This window comes from Mycteria americana, chromosome 7 (genome assembly GCF_035582795.1).
Source record: "Mycteria americana isolate JAX WOST 10 ecotype Jacksonville Zoo and Gardens chromosome 7, USCA_MyAme_1.0, whole genome shotgun sequence".
Taxonomy (NCBI): Eukaryota; Metazoa; Chordata; class Aves; order Ciconiiformes; family Ciconiidae; genus Mycteria; species Mycteria americana.
The window spans coordinates 37095130-37115897 of NC_134371.1; the positions used below are offsets into that span (position 1 = coordinate 37095130).

The following is a 20768-nucleotide window of genomic DNA, read 5'->3' on the forward strand; positions in this document are numbered from 1 at the left end:
CATGTTGGTGTGTCTCACTTCTGTAGCCTGGCTGGTGGGGGACAGGGCTACTTCTTGTGCTTTTTGGTTGTCTGCAGCAGAGCTCCTGACACAGCTCAACGGAGGTGACAGACCTGCTGCAGAGGGGTTATTGTCCCTACCTGGTGCAGAGCTTGTGGGCTGGTTCTGAGACACTTGGCTATCTCTTGGCAACGGAGGCTTTGGCTGTATAGGTTGTGTGTGGTTTTAAGGAATGTGGTTCTGGCTGTAGAGAGTCAGACCCCAGCAACTACCTCCGCTCCCAGGGACCTGTTTGCTCAGTGGATTGGCTTGTATCTCACAGTCATAAGCAGTGGCACTGATGAATGTTCACTCTGTTTCTGATGATTTTTCTCCCCTCTTTAGAGCAAAGTACATGGAGTACTATGAGTCCAGAGACTTGAAAGCCTTTTCAGCAGAACCCCTGCTTGTTTACCCCACCCACTACACAGGGCAGCCAGGCTACCTCAGCGACACAGAGACCTCTACAATCTGGGACAACGAGACCGTGTCAACGGACTGGGACAGAACACACTCTTGGAAATCCCGGCAGCAGAGCAAGATCCATAGTGATGCCCAGAACAAGGATGCCCTGCCTTCCCAGTCATCTCTCAATGCGCCATCTTCCAGGGACGAACTATGACTGCCCAGTTCCCCTGGGGCTCTGTTGACAGCTGAACCTGCCTCACACTTTAGCTTTTCACCCTTGAAAGTTGTAGAGCAGCTCTTCATGTGGTCTCCTTCCCACTGCTTCAAATGGCAAAGCACAGTGGTTGCACCTGACAACTAACCAAGCCGCTTAGGACTGGGTGGGAGATGAAGGAGGAAAAAGAACAAGTGTTCCAGACTGGCAGAAAAAAGGCAGAGATCTGAACAAAAGCCCTCACAAGCTTTTGTAAAAAAACAGCCTAGAATGACGTCTTTCTACAGTTCCTTGTGTAGAATACTGTATTTATAAAGATTAATATATAGAGGTGTACAAGTGTTAATACCTTTCTGGATAGCTGTAACTGGGCTGCTGTGTAACTGTTACTCCTTGTAGGTTTGTAGGCTTTTATAACCCTGTTCACTGAGAAAAGCTGCAGGCAAGCGTTTGGGTTATTTGACTTTGTTTTTCAAAGGGATCCCTGTCAGAATCAAAATGGTTTCCAAAAATGTTCAGTGCACTGGAGCAGTGCCCCTCTATAGTGTCTTCTCCCTCATCACACTTCTATAGAAAACTATTGCTGGCTTCCCCTCCGCAAATTTCAAAACTTGATAGATCCCATCTAAACAGGCCTTCCAATCCAGAACTGATGTCTTGGCATGCCTAAAATCTTTGAAGCTAGCAGAGGAAGTGGAGGTTGCTGGTTTTATTTGTCTCTGCACTGCCTGAAGGGAACACAGGTGGAGTTAGTCCGTGTCATGTCCTGCTTCACCCCCTGCCTCAATTTATTCCTTCAGGAAAACAAAGCCTGACAACCTATTTGCAGGCCTGTTTAATTAGGCCATAAAACCAAGTGCAGGACTTCTAGGAACCTAAAATTTAAAAAGTTTGTTTATGAACTGCTTGACACTGTCCTTATAAAACCAAAACAACCTACAGAAATGTTAGAGTTGTCAACTGTACTGTTCTCGACAGCCTTGATAGAATTGTGTGTTACAGGACAGAAAGACAACTTGTCTTGATATTTTTTCATGTGAGGAGCAAACTTGTCTTTTTTTTGGATGAGTTCTGATGTACTTGCTGTTGGCTAACATGTCAGCAGAGTATGGTGTTTATTTTTTTTTTTTAAATGTTTCTCAGAGGCCAGGTGATCATGGACTACACTGCTTAGGTTAGCTGGCACAGACCTCAGCCTGCAGGCTGCTGTTGCAGTGGGAGGATGCCCTCCTGGACTTGCAATCTAGAGACGCACCTGCTGGCAGATCTGTGCAGTTGAGCATGTGTGGCTGTTTTTTTCAAATTTTTGTTTGTTTTTAATAATTGCTGATAAATGTTGTGCTTTCTGCTAAAGAAGACATGTTATTACCTGTCAGCCGGTCTGATAATACATAGAACCTGGTGCAAGATGAGCAGCTGTGTGTATTCTTCATTGGGTGGGAGTAGCCCTGGCTGGGAAAGGCCAGCTCAAGAGTTTTTCAGCTGTGTCACTCTACCATGGAGTCACTGGCGGTATAAACGTGCCTGTTCTGCAACTACCACCTGGAAGCCAGGTTCCTTCTGCTGTCCAGGCTGGAGCAGGTGCCCATGCGACATGGTGAGTATGGAGAGCAGGTCTGCTGTTGGCCGCTGCGCACAGCCTGGGTCATTCCTCTCCGACAAGCCCTCTCGCTTCATCCTCAGGTCTCGCTTTATGAGTGGCAAGTCTGACCTGTCTGAAGCAGCGTTGAGCATGGCAATTCCAGAGATGTGGTAAGAAGCTCGGTGTGGCCTTCAGAAGCAGGACATCTGTGAACTGGTGAGCATCCAGCATATTGTCAGGTGTCACTGTAGATACTGTGACGTGCTTGTGCATCTGAGCCTGGCAGAACAGCAGGGATGAGCCAGCACTGGGTGGGTGAGTCCCTTTGGCCTGGTATTGTTTCTCTGATCTAATACTGTAGCTGCCTCCCCACGTAAAGGCTTGTTACGGTTACACTGTGTTCATATACATCTCCACTGCGTATCTCTTCCAACCTCATGTGCTTTTTGTTCTGTGAAAGGCCCATCTCTGTGTTTACGAGAGATGCCTCTCTTTCCCCCAACCATGGGAGTGATTTACCTGTGTCAGCAAGAGCTCTGGTTTTTCCAACCCTTCCTCTTCTGACCTTTCATGATCATATTGAAGCACTTTCTCAATGAACATCTTGGCTGAAAACGACCCTGGTGCTCCCCATGGTACTACTCCCCACTTTGTACTGGGAGCTGGAGAGGGAAGGGACTGACACCCTGAGGGTGAGTGTGCCATCCCAGCTCCCAGAGCTGCTCCTTGTGCTCGGGTCCTGCCAGGCTCGTGGGTGGGGATGTGGTCTGTGGCACAGCCTCACAGCTGCCCCTTTGGGCTCTTCCCCGGAGAGGTGAGGAGCATCGCTGTATTGGCCATGCAGAAAATACATAACGGATTTAAAAAAAAAAAAGGGATTTGGGTCGCCCTGCTTTTTTAACCTTAATGTAGCTCATTCAGATGATAAAAAGAAAAAAAGGTCTCTGCATCACCTGCACAGCCTTCGTATTGGAGCCACTGGGCTACCCGGGCCTTACAGCAAGCCGCGCAGATGTGGTGAGGGCAGGGGTGCGAGGCTGGCTGCGGCTGGCACTGACCAACAGGTAAAGCTGCTGTACGGACGCGTCAGCCCGGTCGCCTCGTGTGGAACAGAACTGGCTGACAGCGGTCTCAGGAAATGATGCTGTCGGTGGAGCTGCTTTGGCTGCTCAGGGAAGCTGAGTTTTATTTAACTTGATTTCCTTAAGTAGAGCGGTAGCAGTTTATTGAAAATATCTTGACAACAGCATTAGGGTTTTTTGGTTGTTTTTCTTTATCTGTGTTTTTTCTTTTAGTTGACTCTGGAAGCAAGTGGTACAAGTGGTTTGATGGCAGTTTCATGGTAGGGAGAAACAAATTAAGAATAAAAATGTAATGAATTAAATGACTGTGTCCATTTCAGAGCAGACATGGCCTCAGTCTAGCTGATTGTTCTTTTACCTATATGCACGTGTGTGTGTGTGTGTAAGTACACAATTTTCTATTTATTTACATATGCAAGACCTGGTGGATGGCCAGTGGTTCTACCTGCTATGACAAGTGCTGTTTTTCCCTGTCTGTGTTTTCAGTTCCTTGGCAGGTGTTGCCCAGGCTTTGCCCTGCTCAGAATTAACTGTGTTTTGGAAAAGTAGGAGCCAGCTGAAACACTTCTATGTTTTTCTGATATTTTTCCACTTTCCATGTACATATTTTTTTTGACTCATCTAATAGGCTTCAAAACTGAGTGCAAGTAGGAGCACCAGCATGAACCAGCCTTTTGGCTGTGGCCAAGAGGGCTGTTTGCTGTGCCCGGAGCAGGGACTGTGCCGTCCTGGGGTATGGTGCTGCCCAGGCACAGGAAGGGTGTCCCTGCTGAGCCGCCTGCAGGCTTAGCACCCACAGCCCAAATGTGGAGGTGCCTTATGCTGTGGTCATGCATTTGGTCATACATCGTGAAAATGAGTTTCTGTTAGCAGAACTTAACAAGTGGTAAGTAAGAATTTGCCAGGCTGCTTCATGAACCACAGAGGGCTTTTTTTTTTTTTTTTCCCTTCTTCTTTTTTCCTCCTTTCAGTATGGGGTTTTTGCTCTGCTGTGGAGCATCTGAGCTAAGCCCCAGGAGCCCCCAGCTGATGGAACAAACACCCCAGTGGGTGTGGTGACAGACCAGTGGAAGCTAGGAACAGGTTTTACAAAGTATCAGTAGCAAGCCAGCTGAAAAGGCAGCTTGTTCACAAGAAAGGTTATGGTGACAGGCCCTGAAAATGATTATCTGCAGTAAGACTGCTTGTAACCTAACACCTCTGTCTTTAAGAAAGGAAAAGTGCTGTTGTACTCTCAATATGGCAGTATGCAACTCCTAGTTCACAAATACGTTGTATTTATCCTGAAGGAAATGGAGTAAGGTTATACTGTTGTGTTTGTTTTATCTCCCTAGGTAGTTTAAGTAGGGGGAAAAGAAAGGACAAAAAAAAAAAGGCAGGAGGCAGCTTAAATTCAGGGTAATCTTTCTTTTGCCTTTGTAACACAAGAGGCCCTTCAGTAACAAAGGCAACTGCCACAGTTTAGGGACTCACGGTGTGACTTTTGGCAGTTTTAGGAGTCTCCCCCGATGCTGAAGTGACTTGTGAAATGGCAGGTCATCTGTGGGAGCGGTCTGAGGGGAAGAGGGACTGTGCTAAAAGGTAGAAGCAACTGCTGTGGTGTGTAAGCTCCAAATGTTTGTGGTGTTTGCAGGGGAGGGGGGAAAAACCCAACAAGCTAATGGGTGTGAGGCCGGGAGGAAACGTGTAATGGTGGAGACAATGGGGAAAAGATGGAAACGCTCAAACCAATTTTTTTTTTGTATTGACCTGCTGCAGAAATCATTCAGTGACCCAAAAGAGAATGATTTCATGAAGAGGTTGTAAAATCTGTGTATAATCTAAGTTACCCAGTTAGTTAAATCATTAACTGAATCATTAAACTGAAAGCTCAAAAGCACAAAATATTCCATAGCAATAGCAAGTTGGTGCGCATGACTGATGCAGTGGGATGGCTTTTGCTTTGCTGACATTTACCTTTAGCTCTCAACAAACTCATTGCACTCCTGCAGCGTGCGACTGGACTACGTACGGCTTGTCATTAGCTGCTGCCACTCGATGGGTAATGTAGGCGAGAGACTGGTTTACTTGGCCCTTCCAGCCACACCACTGAAGAAAGACAGAAGTCATCCTCATAAAAGCTTTTAGGAATTAAAAAAAAAATGCACAACAGTAAAGCTGACAGTGTTACAAACAGTACAAAACTCTTACTGGATGTGATGTTGAAGAGTAAAACAATGCTGAAGGAAGGTTGTAGCTGATGGGCTACAGCTAAAGAGAATACAGCTAAAATGTGGTGTTTCAAGTTCTTTGGAGGGCAGGGAAGAGGAGTTGTGGGAGCTGGAAGAAGTTGAGAACAGTTAAAACAGTAAAAGTAATGAAGTAGAAGAGAGTGACAGTGAGGGAAGTGAAGAGGTGCAAGGTGAAAAAAAAAAACAAAAAACAAAAAAACAACACACACAACTGACATGCAGTAATAAAGTCTACGAGAAGAACATAGATTAACTCCAGGCAAATATTAGTGGAAAAAAGTTTATATACTTATTGTATAAAGATTACAGGTAAGCAATTAAAAAAATCTTTCATATATAACCTTTTGGAGGATGTAATTTTAAAATCAAGAACATTCACCTTTCAGTTTAATACAGACATACAACCTCTATACTATACTTTACAAATGATACCGTACAGACATCAATGAATGCTTACACTGAAATGCAAAGAAAACTGAACTTCTGTTTTTATCTTGCCCTAAGTCTGGGCAAAGGTTAAGGCTCAGTTACAAACTCAACATCTTCACCCTCTCAACAAAAATACGGTTGGAGTTCTTAAACTATTCAGACTAGGACCTGCATGGTGCTACTTGTAAACAGAGGTGATAAATCTTCATGTAGTGTAAAACATAGTACAACCCAACATTATTTGCATCAAGAGTTTATCACATCGTTAATGTAATCTGAGCCCGGTTTTGAAAATTTGTGCTACAGAACTGGTGGGAAAAAAGGCCAAGGCATATATAAGATTTGAGTTTATTTTAACTAATACTAATGTATCTCAAAGACAGCCTGTTCAGTAATGGCTGCTTACAATCCAATGTCTAATTTATGGCTTTTTAAAATAAAACCTCTAACTATCCTTTCAAGGAAGGCTGTGTTCTGGGAAGAGACTCAAGAAATATGTTATTTAAAGTTTCACAGAGAACAGATGATTAAATTCTTCATTCCAGCTGAATTCTTTATTCCAGCTGAAAGGATGTACCATGTCAGGAACTTCATTTAATAGATGTATATAAAGAGCAAGGGAGGTGCCTGTAGCTTATGCATAATAATGCTACAAGTATATAAAATCTCTGGTTGTTTGGGGTAATGCTTAAAACCTGGCTCCCTCCTCTCAATACCCACTTTTAAAATAAAAGGTTATGTAGTTGCTCCTCATGAATGAAAACATGAGTTAAAAGTTCTGCTCTTGAAGAGTGATTGCACATTACAAAGAGGTACATCAGTCATTTCAGAGTACATGCAAAAGGCATTGATTTCTGTTCAATGGGTTAGCAAAGTAAAAGGAAAACCACCCTGTAGTGGCATTAAGACAAGACCTAAATCCAGACAAGTAGTGTTTGTTTGCCTTGTTCATGAACAAACCATGACATTCATCCAAAAGCAAGTGCAGTCCATTCTTTTAAAGTTCTTTGGAAAAAAAATCCAAAATAGGTAATTTTCTGGCGTGGAACAAGTGCAAAAATAAGTTTGTCAGCTGTGTGAAAGCCATACACACACTTGCAGTTTCTGCTGTCTCCAGCGATGAGTGTTTTGGGGATGTACCCACCCTGCTTTTTTGTGAATGCAAATGCCTCCTGGAGGCAGCAACTGCTAGTGGCACTCAGCTCACCCACACCTTCTGCAAACCAGTGCTCCCGTCAGTCAGGCAGAGGGCTGGCTGGGACCTCCTCCTTGGTTCAGGCAGAATTGTATTGAGACTTTTCTTCTCCAGTTTTATAAAAATAAATTTAGACATTCTTCTTCTGTGTAATACTGGCACAAAGGGAAAAAGTTATCTCACAAAAAGAGTTGGCTTGTGTGGTGTTCTTAAGACAAATGTTGCAGTCCTGTTTTCCCCTCTAACTGGGGCTCTCACCTTCCTAGGCTAATGTGCAAAACAAAAAAAGAAACCAAAAAACCTCCAGTCTGTACTGTCCCGTAAATCCATGTCTGTCTGTCCATATCCAGCTGCAAAGGAGCAGACACACAGCTCCGGCTGTAGTTCTACCAAACGCTCAGTTTGCATTTCAGCCTCAAATATTTTCAAAGTTGAATACTGACACTGTGATTCTGTAATACTGGATGGTAGCAAAGGTACAGTTCTCAACCAGTCCTCCTCGCTGTGGCCTTGTCTCCTTTACAGTGTAATTTTGCTGGGCCTGTTGCTCCAGCACCCCCGTTTGGCAGTTCTGGGGAGCGTCAGACTGCAACGGCTCCTCATTTTCACCTGCGCGTTGACTGAAGCTTTTTTCCGCAGGATGAAATCGAAGTTCACGTGGCTGTTCATGGCGTAGAACACGTTGGCGTTGCCAGGGATCACCAGCTCTGCAAAAGGGGGACCAGAACAAGTGTTAATTGGCAGTATTGCACATAGCAGAAGGAAAGCCAGGAGAGAACAGGGACTGGTGTGAACAGACTGAGCATATACAGCCAGGCAGTGCTGGGTCCCTTTCCTTGTCCTGCTGTGCCTCTTCAGCCAAAGCTGCATCGGGTGGCACCACAGCAGCTGTCCCACAAAAAGGGGGAGCCGGGTTGCAGAGGAGAGGAGATGGAGGCCAAACCCAAACCACGTCCAGCCTGGCAGCCGCTCCATGAGGAGGCTGTGCTGAAAGCTCTGTTTGCACAGCGTGATAACAGCGGTAGGATCCGGGCCTGCCCTGGTCCCTGGGGAGATCGTGCCCTGCCACCCAACCCCTGTGGCAGACTGTGCTCAGGGAGAGACAGCAGCTGCTCTTCAGTAGATAGCTCTACAGTCGCGGTGCACATACGAAGGTCTACCTGGCAACCCACGAGCGAGCTCTGCCTGTATAAAGCGATGTGCTGACAGGCTGTGATAAATCATCTCTGTGCACCAGTTATCGAGGGGGGTTATTCTCACTGGCAGCTGTGACAACATGTCCATGGCATTTCTAACATTGCTTCACATTTTAGTCCTTCCTTCAAAATCCAGCAGAACTTTTCAAGCAGCAGTAGAGTTGTGCTTCCCTACCTTTGTCCTCAGAGATGACCTGTACAAGCTCATAATCCTCAGCTGCGTCAGATTCCAGGTTGTGCTTCAACATAGCTCTCTGGATGACAGCAGGAGTTTTGTCTTGGCTAGTTAGCTGGAAAGATAGAGTTGCAATGAGAGATTCTGCTTATTCACTGTATATAATGATTTAATAATTAGCAAAGGCCTGCCTTTCTGCAGACTGCTTGGTCTTGGAAAAGATTTCAGAGAACTGAAAAAATATGATGAGTCAGTAACAAAGTAGTAGGTACTGCTAGGTACTAAAACATGGTATTTGTGACATTGAGTGGTGGTGGTTTTTTAGTTCAAGACAACAGATACTGTAGTAGAAAAGACAGCAGTAACTCACAGCATCTGCTGTCCTGAGCAAACACTTTGAGAGATGAGACTTTGTTCTCACTAGCCGTAAAAGTCCACATAAATAGCTGCCCCATCTGTTGTTTGCAGACATTAATTAATCTGCAGTCTCCTGTGCTAAATACTTTCTTTAACATCCTGCAAAGATTTTTTGCCTTACTGTCTGCTGTGGAAGTGCTGTGCATCCAGAGCAGACACAGGGCTCCCTCCAGAGCCTTATGTAGTCAAAAGGAAGATTTGTCTTGCCAGTAGCCGAATTTGTCAGGCCCTCGGGGAACGGCTCTTTGCAATTTGGGGAGGTCAGACCATTAAAATCATAAGGTAGCTAAACATGCTAAGAACTACCCCCTGCGTGTTTGTTCCCCCCAGGCTCTGAGGGACCCAGAGTGGTTGCTCAGCAGCTGAGTCTCCGTCAGGTATCTGCAGAGATCGCGTGCAGGCGAGTCACGTCGCCCACAGACCAGCACAGGCCCTGCACTCTCTTGGCCATTGGCCCAGCACTGCCAGAATCCCTCCGTGGAACCAGCATCGAGGGAAGCACCTGAACGCTGGTTGCTGCTGGTCTGGCAACCTTTGCCGCAGGGAGAAGCTGTGTAATTAAAGGCCTTGTCAGCTTCCTCACGTATAGCTCCCTGTTTGCAGGAACCAGCTCCTGGGAAAAGCTTCTCCAGGCAAAACTTGGCATGTGGCATTTTGTGTCAAAACTCGCACACAAATTCTGAGCTAGAGAAAAAAGCAGCTAGCACTAGCAGAAGGGCAGGAGCAGCAAAGCCTGCACTTGATCAGAATGCTTCACTTTGAACTTGTTGATAAAATAAAAACTTTAATTTCAAGACCAGAAACTTCCACAAAGATGCTATTTTCAAACCTCTTGTTCATCCCATGCTCCACATATTTTGAATTGTAACATTTGTCACTTTCTCTTTCAAGCCAGGTTTGATTAGTTGGCTCAGTGAATAGGTGTTTTCAAAACTAAAAGCACCATTTGTTTAAGTCACTCTGGATGAAAACATCACCAACAATAACAGCATTTTACTGTTGCACACCGCTCACCAGGATGCTCTTGTACATATTGCCGTTGTTGTCTTCTATGCTGATCCGGATGATGCATGTATCTTTGTTCTGCTGGTTGTAAACAGGAAGCAGTACTTTTGAGGTAATGGGTGTCACAGAGACAGAGCACTTGTCATTGGAGGACAGCAAGGGAGGGGATGCGATTAAAGATGACACCCCCGAGGAAGATGTGTCCATGGAATGGGTAGAGGAACAGGAGGAGGAGGAGGATTCAGAGAGCTACACAACAGAAAGAAAGAAAAAACACTGTTATAAACTGGACATTTGGTATGCCTGTGTGTGTCATTCTGGAGGAAGAACTTGAGAAAGCAGAAGGCACATAAAAAACCTCAGTCATCTGCACTCTGTCCAGCAGGCTGGCAGCGGTATTCCTTGCCTCCAGAAAAAGTTAACTTCACTTGATTAATTTCACCATTTTAACGAAAACTTATTTCCAATTCGCTGTGCCGGACGCTGTGCGCTGCTTGCTCTCGCCTCTCAGTAAGAGCAGGCCAGGAGGTGGCAGCAGATACAACGAACAGAATCAGGTGGTGGGCAACCAGCCGGGGACCGGCACCGAGCAGAGCGCGCCCCGGGCACCGCGGCTCCTGCACCGGGTCGGAGCCTTTACACGGGGAGCTAGGCCGGGGTGAAAATACACATACGCCTCCCTCTCTGCCACTTCTCCTTGAATATTCTTTCCTCGATGGAAACTGCCCCCTTACTTCCCCTGCTGCTCAGGGTTTTGCCTTTCTCTTCATCTGCCTTGCTCAAAAACTGCTGAGAAGATCTTCCCTCTCCAACTTGCTTATCGAGATCACCGTAACAACTGCTACAGCTAAACAGTTTAAACGATTTATGGATGCCAGTGTCTGGGATCTCGTGCTTCGTTTGGTTTAAGAACATTTAATACTATTTAATTTAAAATATTCATAAGCTGAACCCCAATATAACACTCTTAAGCAAAACATCCCTAAAAAGGGCTTCAACAACACAGATAACACAATTTAGTTCAAAAGGGAAGAGTCTGTAGGAAAGACGTCTCTGTGGATCCCCCCCATCAGATCCCTTCTGCTGGTTTCCTGTCTTTATAGTTTGTCTCTCTGGATGGTATCAGCACACGCCCAGCCCATCTGCTCTCAGTACGAACATTCACAGCTTCAGCCTTAGACTCATTTTGCTGTGGGGTGTCCTGGCTGCCAGTATGCAGGGTGTAGGGCTTTGCCTTCTCTGCAAAACAAGGGATTTCCTGGCACACTGGTTCAGTGCCTTTGTGTAAGACGCTGGCTGCGCGTGCTAAGAGTGAGCTGGCGTGCAGGAGGAGGTGCAGCAGCACAGCACCGCACCACACACCAACTTCCCCAGTGGAATTAAACTGAGCCAAGGCAAGGTGTTCATCTCAGCAGCAGGGAGCTTATGGGAGGTCAAACCCACAGGGCTGACGAGCTCTGACCTCACCTGCCTATCAGTTGGTCAACTGCAGCTGCTCTGCCTTCCCCAGGATTTTGCAGTGCTGTCACTAATGCACGCAGCTGATTGAGCATGATGGACATGGCAGCAGGCTGCTAACAGCAGAATAACTCATCAAACCTGAGATATTCGAGGAGGAAACGAGTAGCTGTTGATCTTACTCCTCTTCAGCTGATCCTGTCCCCCGTTTCATTTGTTTTCATTTGTGGGGGCTTATAAATCCTCTTGTCCATGTCACTGCTAAGGTCACACTGCCGTGTGCTGGACAGAAGCACTGCCATCTGCGAGTGTGATGCTCAGGCTCCTCACCCCACTTCCCACAGGCTCCAAGGCAGAAACACCACTAGCTTGCCCATCTCTCTCAAAAAGCACAACAGGGCACTGAAGGAAAAATTAACCTCGTGCTTCTCCAGGGCCTCACCTAAACCAAAAACACTGCCAGGCACCACCACAAAAATCTGGTTTCAGGGAAAGAGAACTTCAGTCTGCCTTGTATCTTGGCAACATAGAAGAGATTGTGCAAAAATCCTGACTGGATTGCTTCCATTTTTACACATTTATTTCTAAAGTCTCTCAATTCCACTAAAAGCAATGTTCTAGTCGAGACCAACAGGCTTGGGCAAGCATCTAGGGCCTAACTCCAGTGTCAACAGTCTCTCACAGGCTATATATGCTGGCAACAAGGCCCAGACCATACCTTTTTCTGAGACTCATCAGGAGTGCCTATGGGAGTGATGCAGACATCTTCAGATTCAGAGTGATTAAACTCACACGACGAAACACTGGCTGAGTCCGTGCTTTCACCAGAGCTCCCACCTGGAGTAGATTTGGGTTGCTCTTTGATGGGTGTGCTATGGGCGATCACCTCGGAACCTAGAAACAGCCTAGTATAGAAAAGAAAGCGTAACAGCCAGTAAGCAAAAGCAGAACAGAGCTGGGCTGAGCAAAGCTGTCACTTGGTTCAAAAAATCTTACGTATTGTTTTGTTTTCCTATCTTGAGTGGCCTATTGTTTTCATTTCCTCTATGTTGTTTATATAGTTTGTCAAGAGAGTTTGTTACACACTAACACAATACCTTCTTGACCTAGCATACCCACCAGCTGCAAGGCCAAAATCAGAGCTAATGCCCAAGTATCACAAACAAGGCTCCTCTTCAGTCTGTTAAATTTTCAGACTCACTTGCCAGGAAATGATTGATCATAAACCTGATGTGTTTACAAACCAAGGGACAAGGGGCAAGTTAAAGGCATGGCAGCTGGCTTTACCTTACGCGCTCCTGCACACAGCTGTCACAGTGTGGTCCCTCTGACAGAAGGCAGCTCAAGACCTACTCAGTTGCCAAGAGTAAGGGAAACAGTGCATGAAAGGCAACGCATGGCCGTACACCAGGCAAAGGTCTTCAAAAGGCAAATGCATCCCCGCTGCAAATTCTTTCACTCAGTAAGGGTGCCACAGATACCAATTGCTCTCTAAGCATCTAAACAGACATGTACACAATGAGGAGATCACAAGAAAGTGTAAATTATAGCTCTCCCTCTCCGAGACTCATTTCCAAATGCAGGTCAAGTAAATTTAAAGGAGTGTCAAAGGAAACAAATTTGTATAATATATAAGGTAGAGAAGCAAGGTGAATTAGATGCTATGTCAGCCTGCAGTTAATGAGGTAAAACAATTTAGAGAGGTGTCACTCACTGTTTCTGGGATGAATTATGCCAGTCTTTTCTACAGTATTAATTTGCAAAATACATTCAGAGTGCAGATGAAACAATTCTTTAGACAAAGACTGCATAGTGCAAACAAACTCAATACAGTAAACTACAATACTACAGCACTGAAACGCAGTCAGAAACAAGAGAATAAAGCCTGTGCTCCGCAGTGACAATTTTTATGCACAGCTTAGGCACGTGCCAAGGGAGACACAAATGAGAGGCCACTGAGAGTTCAGACACTGTCATCTTCGACGTTCACGTTCTCATAATGTATCGCCACCAACTCAGACAGACTAATCAAAACACTTTCCAAACAGCTGCATGGATTTTTTTGCATATCAGAACTCAAAACTCTAGATTGAAAACATCTATTCTTCCTTCAGACCCTAACTTGCAGGAGCACTGACATGAAGTGAACAGCTACTGGCTGTTCTGAGGAAACTAGGTACAAGAACCAAGCAGTAAAGGAGAGTTAAGAGCTGATAGTGCTGTTAAATTAATCATTTCCCCCCTCATCTTGATCATGCCACTGGTAACGTGGGAGTCCCTTCATATCTCCTCTCGCATCAGGTTCAAATTTCTCACCTTTAAGATATTTTTACTTCAGTCCTTGATCTCTGCTTTCATTCCCTGCAGCTTTCCCTGAATTCCTGCTAGCGTATTCTTTCCTGTGTGTGCTTAGCTGCATGCCCTGTTCTCCACCCACCTCCTGTTTGAACCTTTGCGGTATTAGACTAAATTGGACCACGTCCCCATGATTTTTTCCTTCTCTAACTTGAAGGCAGTTAGGCAGATTGTTTCTATTTTCAAATGCCTTTTTGCTAACCTTGATTTTCATATTAAAATCCTGCAAGGAATTTTTTGCATGTGTATAGCAAATTAGACTAATAATAGGCCAGACTTTATCCTCATTTACTCTTGTTTTGCTACTGCATTCGGGGAAGTTATTGCAAAATAGATATTGAATTTATAATCCAGCACTAAAATGGTTCCTTTTTCTGACACCTTAGGAAGAATTGTTTGTTTCTAATCTCTTTCATCATTAATAATCCTCTTAACTACTTAAAACAACAGAAAGGGACAGCTTCAGACAGAAGTATGCATTTCTAGCTGATGTTGTCTCCTTAAAGTAATGCAGTGGTCTGGAATCCCAGCCAGGTTTTTCAGCTGGTGAAATGAGTACTGCTTGTTTGATTTACTCAGGTTCATATTAACACACCAAATGCCCCTTGCCCCATCATACTCACAGGCTGAACCTCTTCACCATGCTTTTCCGAGATTTCGGTGATGTGGTACTAGTGTCAGCAGCTGCTTCAACCTCACGTGAAAGGCTGTAACTGCAGAACAGAGGCCACTGGGTTAATTTTTACAGACAATACTATTAGTTATGTATCTCAAAGTAGCAATATTCAAGAAATTCAAGAAACCTTCAGTTGTTCCCACTTCACAGAGGGTTGCAACCCCACAAAAAAGAACATAGCTCTGTCTACATTTTACCATGGTGAAGGGGATATTTCACTTCTTTATAATAGTTTTAAAAACTAGTGCTTTTTTGGATGACATTCATCATTTTATTTAAAAAAAGAAAATACTTAACATGTAAATCTTGAATAAGCTGACTTTTTTTTTCACTACAACTCAGTACAATGCAGTGTGTATCTGTGCTTACACTCTTAGTGCAGCAGAGCTGTATTTAAATACCTAGTGGAGATATTAAAATGCTGTAAATAAATTGTCTTGGGTTGGTCTGGCAGCATGTGCAGTAGCACAGAACTCAGCAGGGCTGCAAAACCCACCCCAAATTCCCCAGGGGACATTTTTCTGGTGAGCGCTCAGCGAGCTCTGTGTTGCCTTGGCTACCTGCTGCCCACATCCACCAGCCAAATGCTCAGTGACTGCATCTTGACATCCCTTAGGATCGACTTCTGGGCATACAGACAGCCCAGACACAACAGACTATCGTATTTCAAAGTCAGAAGCCTGAAGTCCAATCTCAAAACTAAACCCTGCTAAGTGTTCAGTAGGTTTTCTACAGCCTTTTAGCAAAAGGCAGATGTATTTCCACTCTCCTTGAGCAGCAGTATATGTAAGTTCCTGTAAGAGGATAGCTAAAGGCTGACATAATCTACCTGCAGGTGGATGTGGGGTAAGAAAAGCTTGCTTTGCCAGCTGGACTGAGAACCTACCTCTCCTCCTCAGTTAAATGCTGCTGTCTCCAGAACCACTGGATGAATTTTTGGTCTGGTGTCATGCAATAGCTGTTACATGCAGATTGCAAGAGCTTAATTTGGGCGATTACTTCAAATTCCTAAGAAAATAAATAATCAAATAGGAATTCTAATTAGAAAACATGATAAAGCCAGACAGACTCATTCATATACTAAACATATGCAACAACAGATCCAGGACAAACTTAGTTTGACTTGAAGTTCAATTTCAGTTAAGTGACTGACTATATCAAGAACCTTACTAACCGAAGTGTAATGCTGGTGCAAACCCACCCAATGGCAGCACTGCTGGTTGTTCCTCTAGGAACAAGGGTAGCAAAGGGTCACAAGTTCTTCAGATTACCCTACCCGTTCACCCCTGTGCTGGCCAGACCAGCTCTGGGAGAAGAATCATGCTCTGTACTTAGGTGGTTCTCAGGCAGCAAGCAAGGGTAATAATTAGGAGTGCCTGCAATGAAAGCAGAGAGTCTGATCCTCCCCAGCTTTGCGCTTTGTGCACTCACACTTGCACCAGAGGAACATAAAATGCTACGCTTAATACATATCACTAGAATGGGCTGCTCTTCTGTACATACACACTTTGCCAAAATAATTCTTAAAACCCCTTTGTGTTAGAGCAGGTTAAGGAATCAGGATGTGGGAATGGAGCTGGGTACTCAACATGGTTCAGAGGGCAGCTTTGCCACTGGTTTGTATGAAGCTGGACTGATGACCATGGAAAAGCTCGGGTATCTCATTATTAGTATCTTGAGCTGTGCAGTTATACATACAAGGAAAGTCCAAGAAGTGGTTTGTAGAGCTGGGAGCAGTTAAGGGAAGGAAATGGCTCCATCACAGCCAAATCCAAGTCTGCTTTCAGACCCCGGGATGGAGATTTGGCACAACTTCATTCAGACACATGTAACCCTAGTACCCTTAGTCCTACATAGTGTTAGTTATCTCTGACCAACAAGGATCAGGCTGAAAGGAAAGACTGATAGCATTGATTTCTCAGTCCCATGTACCTAGTTCACTCTCTGCAGCCTTTTACCTACAAACAGTTTACTGCAGCAGAAGGAAGATGTTTACAAACTGTATCTTCTGGAAAGCAAAGGTCTCATGCCACCAGGTCTGATTCACTCTCAACACATAGGACATAACCTATTCCCATGAACACCAGATGGAGGGAACGTGCATGCCCCAGATGTAAATTCCATGGAAGTAAGTGGCCTGCAGCTCCTCTTCCCCTATTGCACACATCTAAAAAGTAGGTTCTCTTCCTGCGCCACCCCTCACAGTTTGGCAGAGGCTCACAGCATTTCAGGGATCTAGTCTTTCCTTGAGTACGAATAACTTGTATTAAAATTAGAGGCTGTTGTATATGCCTGAGCAAAGACAACAGGCCTCGCCAAGAGAATGCTCTAGAAGAGGGCATCAGTAAACTAAAGATCACAGAATATTCAACTTACCCTTCGCCTCTTCTCAAAATTTATCAGGCCACCCTGTTGGAAGGAAAGAGAGGGGATCAGAGTAGAAGAGCACATCCTCAGTTTAATTTAATCACAAACAGGATGAAGTAGCAAGGTTAATGTAAAGCACAGACCTGCCTTGAGCAAGGACCTTCTAAAAATACCTGTTTTCTGATCTGGTAAAAACCACAGGACTCATATATCCGAGTCTTCAAAGGATATGTGTCGTCATGGCCTAAATGGCAATCTGCCCAAGAAGAAAAGCCCAAAAGCGCACAAGAATGCTTACAAAAGCTGTGTTGAGATCAGGTCTGAAGAATGCTAGCAGGATTTTGCATGCAAGAAACAAACTCGGCTTTTGCCTGTGCTGTGAGTTTAGCAGTGCTCCCAGTGAGTTTCAAAAACACTAACTGAACACAAAGCATGGACAGAAGGGAAACTGCCAAAAAGAAAATGGATATATAGCAACCTTACACAGGCCTGCTTTAGCGCAGTTTTGCAAAACAACCACCCACCAAACAAACCAGCAATCATTACCAGCCCAGGGAGAAGTGTATTTGCCCATTCTTATCATAAATACCAACACCAGCATAATGAAGGCTGAGTGCCTGCAGCATGGCTCCTCAAGTGTCTCCATTAATGGGGCCAATTTTCAAAGGTGTTTGAAAACCTCTGAAACAAACACCTTTGAAAATTGTCCCCATCCTCAGTCTCTGTTAAATGATAAGACTCTTTTGCAATCCTTTTTCCCTTCCTATGCTAGATTGGTTCCCCCTGCTTGTTCAGCTAAAGAGGCTCACTTCAGGGCTCAGACACATCTGAGTCAATACTGAAGCACTTCAGTGATCAGTCTGAAGAGCTGAATTCATGATTTTGTGTATTTTACCAATTATTCACAGAAATCTTTACACCTAAAATGTTGTTTTCATAAAAATAAAACAGAATAATGGAAAGCCTACTTTCTTCATGTTTTCTAACGTAAGAAAACAAGGCAAAATACAATGCTAAGCTTGTCCCTTGAGATAACTGCACTCAAATTCCCACAAGATAATTGTTACGAATAAAACTGCATATTGCTTCCTTTTTTTTGAAAACAGGTTCCTCCATTTTTAAGAACTGCACAATAACCCAGTAGAAGATACAGGAACAGACACACTCAGTGCTGGGAAGGCAGGAAGGATATTTAGGATTCAAAAAATTGCCCCAAATTACCTCGATATAGTCCTGAAGGGCTGTGTCAAGCATGATGAGATCAGTGAGGAAGGTACCAAGATAAGGTACCGTGCCTTGCATTACGCCCTGCAAATCATCAGAGCAATGTTGGATTAATTGACTGACAAATGGTAATAATTAGAATGCTAGAATACTCCTGTATAAGAAAATGAAATAAAAGCAGTCTGCTTAACCAGTGGTCTTATAAATTATGTTTTCTTTCATTACACCATCCTCAGTATCTAATCTAGAATTTAAATCAAATTCTAATGGGAGCAGGATGCTCTCACAGATATTGCCAAGTGGCTTTATATTACAATATTGCCACCATACACTGATTTCTAACAGTGCGTCTCCAGGAAACCCTGCTGTGGAAGAAGCATTGAGCACCAGGGGCAGGGTCCCCTGGTTGCCTGCTATAAGAGGAAGAGCTGGGCAATGGTCCTGGCTAGCCTGCGTAAGCAGTTTCTCTCTCTGCTTCATTCCAGTGGATTTTTACTTAATGATGTTGTTGTACCATGTGACAGTCAAGTCAAATCAAGTCACAGTTTTTCCTCCAATAAGTGACCATCTTCCCCAGCCATTCACTACAGTTTAATAGTAATTATTCAGATTTTAAACTTTCTAGGCTGCTAGCAGTTGTAGAGTTCAGCCTGTTTCTACACTTGTGAAGGAAATGCTTGTTTCTAGCATCCAAAAGGATCCGTATTTTTTCCAGTCAAATAGACAAACAAAAAATCATATTCAGCACTTTTGCCTCCCTATCCCAGATTTCTCTCCCCCGTCCTTTTAAATCTTTGCCAACTTTGAGACAAAAGCCATTTTCACCAGCAGACTGGAAACCGGACACATTTTACAAAGCAATCTCTGTAGAAGTCTCTGCAACTTTCAAGCTGGTATGTCAGAAGCTTCGTGAGCTTGTTTAAAAGTAAATGAGATTTCTGCTCTGGCCAGAGCTAATTTTCTTTATCACAAGAATTCCAGTATTTACACTATGTATTTTACTACATGAAAGTTGTGGGGCTTTCCCCGTATTTCTCTCTAAAGGGTAACAAAAGTACTTAATAGAATTCTTTCTTGTAGGACAGAAACAAGACAGTTGAAAATGATGAACACATGTTTATATTCATCAATCATTTATTACCCTTTTATATGACAGGTTTAGTAAATTTCTGGGAGACTTGAAAGTAAGGCCAAACCCTTTGCTCAGCATCCATCCTGAACAGCTGGTTGGGATGTGAAGCAAATGCAAGTGGGGACGGGAGCAGCAAGCTTATACACCCAGTTATCCCTTTGCAAGGAACAGGGGAAGATTGGCGCCAGGGAACATAATGTTGCCCCTGCGTACGTTCATCGAATCCTGAAATCTTCGAGCATTCTCAGCATCAGATCACTGAACGCACAGGCTCTACTGATGCTTTGCATATCTATTTCCTCCAGCATTTCAGAACACAGATGGGTGTTACTGGAGTAAAAGGACAGCTGGTTTGCACTAAAAACCATAGCTGTTGCAGCTTGGCAGCTCAGCATAGGCCGTACAGCTTGAGCTGGGTGCAGCACAAATCCCACTTTGTAATTGTTTATATATACAGATGATTGTTTATATATATATATGCACACTACATATACACACACATAGTATTACCTGCTTACTATGATCCACGCCATAAGGGAAATACAGCTTTGGGCATATATTTACAGGGACAAACATTCTGACTGCATATTCAGTCTAAACCTTTCGGTTCACTTGCTTTATATCAGCTAATCAATAGCATTGATGTGATTGCTTTGCTTGACAGAGGGCACATTCAAGAGCATTGCCTACAGCACACTCACTTTGTTAAATACCTTTCTATATTTTGCTTCTTATATATTCACCAATTAGGGTTAATCATGTTACCAGTTCAAAAAGGGTAGGTAAAGGACCCCAGACACACCATATCTTTTTGAAGTTGCAGTCGCCTCTGTGTCCTTTTCTGATTTTCTTTCACACTGCTGTCCAGATTTGCAAATTTGGATGTTCCTTCCTGTAAGGGAATTAAAAGGCAATTAATGGAAGAGCTCAGTGGTAAGCTGGCAACTACGTTTGTGTAAAATAATTGCAAATACATTTAACCAGGCAAGCTAGGTCAGCAAAAATATTTGCTGTGCAGGTATATGCATGTATACATACAAGTGCTAATTTTCTGGGACTCATACACTGATTGGGAATTTTGGACAAAATCGCACAAGATGACCATAAAGGAATTTTTCTGCAAAATAGCTCTACTCCAGCTAAAGCTAGGTGCTGCTGAAAATCTCCTGAGAGTTTAAACCAGAGAAGCAATATATTTCAGGTGTCCAGATGCTTCTCTGAACTCTATCCTGACACTCTTGACCTCAGAATTTCTGTTTAATTTCCTAATCGGGACTGCTACATGTAAATATCTCTATCTTATGTAATGCTTCGTTGTTTTTCTTATGCCACAACATAGAGATCCAGCAACTACGCTCTGTGGCTTATTGACTAATCCAAAACCACGCAGGAAATGGAAGTAATGGGTTTTCATCTCCACAATTCAAGCTTTCCTATGAATGGATGAGCTTTTTCACAACAGATCTGTAGCCTTTATTTCCCTGGATCCATATGGGTGCTGGGAGTTACTGTTATTTTTTCCAGTGGCCGGTTACATGGGTCATGAATCAATATCAATGTCTTTTAAAAAGACACAAAACAAC

The 20768-nt window shown here is 44.0% G+C and overlaps 2 protein-coding genes across 2 annotated transcripts in view; one reads left to right on the plus strand and one right to left on the minus strand.

The window, feature by feature from the left end:
• The window catches only part of COLGALT2 (collagen beta(1-O)galactosyltransferase 2), a 56304-nt gene extending 53710 nt beyond the window's left edge, over positions 1-2594 (plus strand). Inside the window, exons 12-13 of the mRNA XM_075507839.1 lie at positions 385-2258; positions 2345-2594. Of these exons, the coding sequence (XP_075363954.1) occupies positions 385-661 (277 nt within the window). The 3' untranslated portion in view covers positions 662-2258; positions 2345-2594. The remainder of the gene's footprint in view (positions 1-384; positions 2259-2344) is intronic.
• A 3244-nt stretch (positions 2595-5838) lies between these two features.
• Positions 5839-20768, minus strand: part of RGL1 (ral guanine nucleotide dissociation stimulator like 1) — an 84591-nt gene continuing 69661 nt past the window's right edge. Inside the window, exons 10-18 of the mRNA XM_075507840.1 lie at positions 19988-20077; positions 18051-18137; positions 16839-16871; positions 15349-15470; positions 14410-14499; positions 12150-12336; positions 9983-10222; positions 8552-8666; positions 5839-7887 (exon numbers count right to left, since the gene is read on the minus strand). Of these exons, the coding sequence (XP_075363955.1) occupies positions 7700-7887; positions 8552-8666; positions 9983-10222; positions 12150-12336; positions 14410-14499; positions 15349-15470; positions 16839-16871; positions 18051-18137; positions 19988-20077 (1152 nt within the window). The 3' untranslated portion in view covers positions 5839-7699. The remainder of the gene's footprint in view (positions 7888-8551; positions 8667-9982; positions 10223-12149; positions 12337-14409; positions 14500-15348; positions 15471-16838; positions 16872-18050; positions 18138-19987; positions 20078-20768) is intronic.